Below are 6107 nucleotides of genomic sequence, written 5' to 3'. Positions count from 1 at the left end.
TCACTTCAATATTTATTTTAAAATTTAAGTTAGTAGTTTTAGTAAATTGAAGAACAATATAATTTACTATTTCTATCATCATTATTAACTATTTAACTATGCTGACTTCTATAGTTAACAAATTTTACATGTGTAACGATATAATTGTTTTCAAGTAACACGACTAATTTCAAATTTGACAACCCTATTACAATCGGCGAAACCGATAAGGGCCTGGGTTTGAAAATTTAATGAGAGATCCGCGTCAAAATAATTCATTTTCTTGGTTGCTTTCGATCCGATCCTACCCCCCGGTGAGTATTACAACTTTAACTAATGTTTTAAATTAATATGACTTGAATTACCGGCTCTATTTTGGACTAATAGTATTATGTACACTATGTATAGGTTGAGCTATTGCCTCATTGATCTACTGACTAGCTTATGGCGCCCGATTTCCTAGGTCAAATCCTAGATTTGGATCAAATAATAAAATGTTATTGGGTTACAATAGCAGTTCGGATTTTCAAAGTTGCCAATGTTTACAGTCCCGTGATTCTCTGGTAGTTTCTAATTGGAAGCCCAACGAATTATGAGAGTTAGAGAATAGCCGGTGCACCCGTGTTTGTGGATACCTACACTAGTACACTAATATATCTAAGTCGCTTTTGTGGGGGTGTTGGTTGCCGTGGTCTAAATTGATCAGGAGCATATCATCAGTAGTAGCTCTTGAAAAATGTTTTTAAGTGAAAATGATAAAGGTTGAAATGTCGAGTTGGATGGAATATACAATTAATATTACGACCATCGGAAATAAGGGACTAGGGTCACTAGGGTTAACTCTATCGTATTAATTAATTTAGATTTTCATGTGTTTTTGTTTTTCAATTATTTGTCTGATTACTCGTATATTCTGGTTAAAATCTTTATTTATTTTAGATATGGATATCTTAGTTTTGATAACTTGAGTCTTTGTAGTACGAATCGTATTATTCTACTTACGACTTACATATAAACATTGAGTCTTTAAGTTATAAATACATAGATATGTACTTAATAATTAATAATTATAAAAAATAATACCTAGTATTATACTAGGTACTAAATGTCATGTCAAAAGAGCCTACTTGAATACTGTACATATTATTTATATATGTTTTGTGTCTGAACTTAGTGTAGGGCCCTGTAGGGGTTATTATTTTTTTAAACGGTGTTTAATCCTTCGGTTTTGTATTTCTATTTCTACGATATTATGGATGAGTGTTGGAAAGTGCGATAACGCCTGGTTTCCGTTACCGGCATACCGGTCAACGAACCCAAGGAATGTCCAACGCGAATACCGCAAACATTGTGCGCGTGCGCCACTAGTTCGAAGTAAAATCATTGCACCTGTTATATTTTTTTCAATTTATTCTCTTACTAAATTCAAATCATGTTAATATGTTAGGAAATATATTTTTTTTTTACAAAAGATAGCGTGCTTTGGATCTAGTACATTTATTTTAGATTTTATTGAATTAATCATGAAATGAAGAGTTGTATTTTAAAACGCATTTTTTATTTCATCCATCAAAATATAATCAATTACTATTTTGGCTAAATAATAGAAACAATGTTATAACTCCATATGGGTAGAAATATTTAATTCATCAAATTCATAGAATAATTTCAATCTATATAAATTATCTGGTATAAATGTAAGTTCTGATAGCCAGAACAAAAAATATTTTATTCAGTCTCTATAAGCACAACGATCATTAAGTCTCTCATGAGAACACTAATTGATATCCTTTTAAATCAATAACAAATGACATTAGTGGTTCTCATTTGTCCAAAACGTAATTATTGCTAAATAACTGTCAAAACGTATCCAACGAATACAATAAAGTATTTTACAAAAAAGGTGATTTGATACATCGGTCGTCGCCCGCGTCATTCATTATTCCAAGCACCTTTTTGACATTCACCCTAAAGTTCTATGCATCAATTTCACACGCGCTGTCTCATAATTATTATTAAGTAGGCAAATATTTATTTATATATAATTTACTAATATATATATAATTTTCTTTTCCAGATCTCACCACATTCCAAAATGTCTCTTGACGAGGTGAGTGTACCGGTTTGGAATACAAACTTTGCAAATAAACTAGCATATTATAGTATTAGGAGACTAAACTAAAATAAATAAAAGCCATTTAGGTTATACGACATACTTATGTTGTTTATATGTAGGGAGATATTTATATCTTGGTAACAGTACTTATTTCTTATTCTCGGTGTATATTTAATTACTAGTTTTTCCCGTGCGTGAAGAGGAAGGCATGTGTTAAGTAGAAAAAGAAAACTATGTACTATCTGGAATAGCAGATCATAATCTATCTCAATGCCAAATTTCATTCGGATCCGTTTAGCCGTCCTGGAGTTATTAAGTAAAAAACATCCTAAATCTGCCCATTTATAATATTTGTAAGATTTAAATTATTGCAGGGCTTACAATGGTATATTGTGGTTTTTTGACGATAAATGTTAAACACATGTTACGTCTCATACAATTTATAAAATAGAAAATCGATTCACATACATTTTTGATGCGATTAAATAGTCAGTCTTCCAAGGGCCTAAGCAGTGCTAGTTAGCGCTGTTATTACATATAAGTACATATTTCGAAGCAATGTAATAAAATCCGCTAAATTTAAAATAAGACAGAATATCCATGATGTATGTAACGCCTTATTCTAATAAGGAATGTGTTTTTGCTTGGCGGTAAAGGAATGACATGAGGCATATTTGATAAATTTTGACCCATGTAGATTTATATAATAACTCAAATTTAACTCTCAAATCTTTGTAAGCGATATCAGAGGAAGCTTTTGCCCGGTGGACTACTAGGGCCTAAGTACTTGACAGTATATATTTGAGACGAAATATTAAAGTATTATATTATCTTTTTTAAATTCGTTCTATATTTACCTGTTTGTTAGAATTAAATATGGGTTTTTGAATAAGTCATATGAGGAAATGTTATATAGAACGTTGGTCTTTTGACTTACGTAATTAATACAATGTAGGTACCTACAATTTATATATAAATATATTTACTTAAATGTGGCAACAAAATAAATATTAAAAGAATAACAAAATAGTTTTTACTTTAAATTTAATTATTTTGATGTTAATATTATTGAAAACATAAGAAAAAAAAAACAAAAAATTAAGCTACCTAAATAAAAATATAATTGTTGGTTTATTACATTTATTTTCGAACGTATTATATATTATTATGATAACGTTAAAATTATCTATATATAGGTGATTATTGGAATCAAACACAATCCATCATTTCTGCAAATTGCGATAAGCTATCACAGTTTATTACGAAGATTCTTTGACAGATAAATAAGTACATATCCAAATGTTCGGAAAACAAGTATTTTTATAAGTAATATGAATTAAGCTATTCCGGCTAACCATTTAGTCGAATTTAGGTGTTTATCTATATCTTCGGTAAGATCTTATCCTAGATTATAAGAATATACAATATTCGAAAAAAAAATCTGATTTATGTTGATAAATGTTTTATCATATTTAAAGTTTCGTTAAAAATTATTTCCAATAAACCCTAATATTTATATCCTCATTTACTTTATAGCAATTCCAAAAAGTCGCTGCATCAGTAAGGAACTGGAAGACCAGGCCAAGCGACAACGAGAACCTCGCTCTCTACTCTCTTTACAAACAGGCTACATCCGGCGATGTTAACATCGGTTTGTAGTTTATATACATAAAAAGTTTAAAAAACACCTCTTGCACAACGATTTACAAATTAATTCAAGTGTTGCTAGTATTTAACAAAAAAATATTTTATTTTTCAGCTGAGCCCAGTGAAATGATCGCCAAGGCTAAGTTCAAGGCATGGACTGGTCGCAAGGGCATCTCACAAGACGATGCTAAGAAGCAATACATTGAAATGGCTGAAAAATTACAATCTAAATACGCTTAAACTTAAACTAAATTATCTTGTAAGTTAGTTAGGTTGTGTAACGAAATGCATGAAATTCAAAATTAGAAATTCCTTCAACATTCTCATTTTCTAATTGTTTTTACTCGAAATTTATACGTTTGAGATGTTCTGTAAAAAGATTTTGTAAGTTTATAAAATTATTAAATAATAATTTAAACTTAAGATTTGTTTCCTTAATAAACCACTTTGACGTCAACACTTGTTTTTATTAGCTGTGAACCTACGTTATATTTATTATTAATTATAATTAAAATCATAGTAATGTACAAGATATCAAATACGAACGTTTTAAACTTAATACACGATTACCCAAAAATAATATTTTCGATGTTTTCAGAGCTCATCATAAGGCTTTCTTGAAGTATTCTGTAACTTTAAAATTATTGAAAATATTTAAATTAATGAAGTATCGTTATAATCCTCCCAATTTCGATGTGACGCTGGCTATACATTTATTGATTAATTAATTCATTTAGAGCAATCGTGTTATATAATTTATAAGGTTCAAAAATGTTTGTTTGTTTTCCTGTTTTAATGTCTAGTAGGAGACCGAGTTTGAATCAATCGCCATAATTTTCTATTGTCTATAGAAGCATTAGATACACTTACTTATTGATTTCAATAAATAAGTAATTAATTAAGTCAAAAGTAAATTTATCTCCGGTTCGAAAAAAAACTTAGACCTGAGGAAAATTGGCGAAAGGAACTCAGCGGGGCTTTCCTTGTTTTTTCAATGCAATTTTTAATATTTCTATTTGTATCTGCTTGGGGGATTGTTGTATGCCCAACTAACCGGTCTGAATAATAACCATTATGCTGAAATATGTGCAGCAATTTTCACGGAATAAAAGCTTACTGCGCAGAACATATAGTGCACAAGCACACATGTGTTGAAGTTGACACTCTCATAGTCGATATCGACTCCTGTCCTTATTCAGGTTCCAAGTACAACGGTTTTTTTTGGTAATGAGGTACTAAGCAAATAGAAAGAGTGATCTATATTTAAAAAAAAAAAAGTTTGTCCAGATTGACTATTAACGAGCAGCCAGAACTACTCAGCCTAGAAATCAGAATTTTGAACCATGGATTTATTGTCTAATGTAAGCATCAGTTAAGAAAGGATTTTTGGAAATTCTCTTTACGGCGGGATGAGTTATATAACTATCCCTTCCATGCCCGGAATCTTTCCGTAAATTTTACCCGTATGTATAAAACAGGCAGCTATTCATTTATAAAATAGCTAGGAAATGAGGCAAACGTATAAAAAATTATTCATATTCATGTCTGATATCTCTTTTTCTGACTAGTAGAATGGATCCTCTGGTATAGCCTTCCTCCGAGGAGTAGGATTAAATTTAGGTGGGAATTAAATAGTCGCATTATGTACAATCGATCCGGTACAACCTTACAACATATATATATATTAAGTGTATTCTTTGATTTATTTATTTATTCATAGGCATAATTGCGAAATAAAGTTTTGCGTAATTAATTTAAAGCCATTTTATTACATATTACTCGTGAATATTATTTATATAACTTTAATGTCACCTCCATTGCGAGGAACTAGCTGCACATATGGTTAGATTCAGAGCTCTGAATCTCTATTGTGGGGCCCCCCCTTTTGTGGAGGCCCCGGCATGGTTGTCCCGGTTGCTACTATATCCAACCCTGTTGTACGATATACTATACGTGTTTGGCAATGGTATGGTTCTCGGCAGTTTTTTTGAGTATAACCAGTAAATATATTAATTAAAAAAACTCCGAATAAATTGTTGTCTATTTTTTTATATTCAAATTACATTAAGCTAGAAACTTAGTAATTTAATTGAAAAAAAAATCTACTAACTGCTCTAGAAATATAAAAATAATAATAGTATAAACTGATGATTTTTACAACTATTTTCAAATTTTTCATTTATCATTATTGTTGTTGCTAGAACCATGCTAGAACCATTCACTTTCTGTAAAAAAGCTACAGTCACTTTTCATGACTTTTCAAAATTGACATCTTTATTGACATTGACTTGGAGTACTTATAAATTCTACTATGTAGCTAATTTCATTAATGGTCATTATATAATAATGTAATAATAAAATTAAT

General features: G+C 30.1%; 1 protein-coding gene across 1 annotated transcript; it reads left to right on the top strand.

The window, feature by feature from the left end:
• The first annotated feature begins 215 nt into the window (after positions 1 to 215).
• On the top strand, positions 216 to 4062 carry LOC125064862 (acyl-CoA-binding protein-like). Its single transcript, XM_047672151.1, has 4 exons — positions 216 to 293; positions 2057 to 2089; positions 3632 to 3746; positions 3855 to 4062. Exons 1-4 carry the CDS (start codon positions 231 to 233, stop codon positions 3980 to 3982), a joined length of 339 nt encoding a protein of 112 aa, XP_047528107.1. The 5' UTR covers positions 216 to 230; the 3' UTR covers positions 3983 to 4062.
• The last annotated feature ends 2045 nt before the right edge of the window (positions 4063 to 6107 follow it).

This window comes from Vanessa atalanta, chromosome 6, assembly GCF_905147765.1.
Source record: "Vanessa atalanta chromosome 6, ilVanAtal1.2, whole genome shotgun sequence".
Taxonomy (NCBI): Eukaryota; Metazoa; Arthropoda; class Insecta; order Lepidoptera; family Nymphalidae; genus Vanessa; species Vanessa atalanta.
The sequence above is the reverse complement of the archived record's forward strand: the minus strand, read 5'-3'. Positions and strand labels throughout refer to the sequence as shown.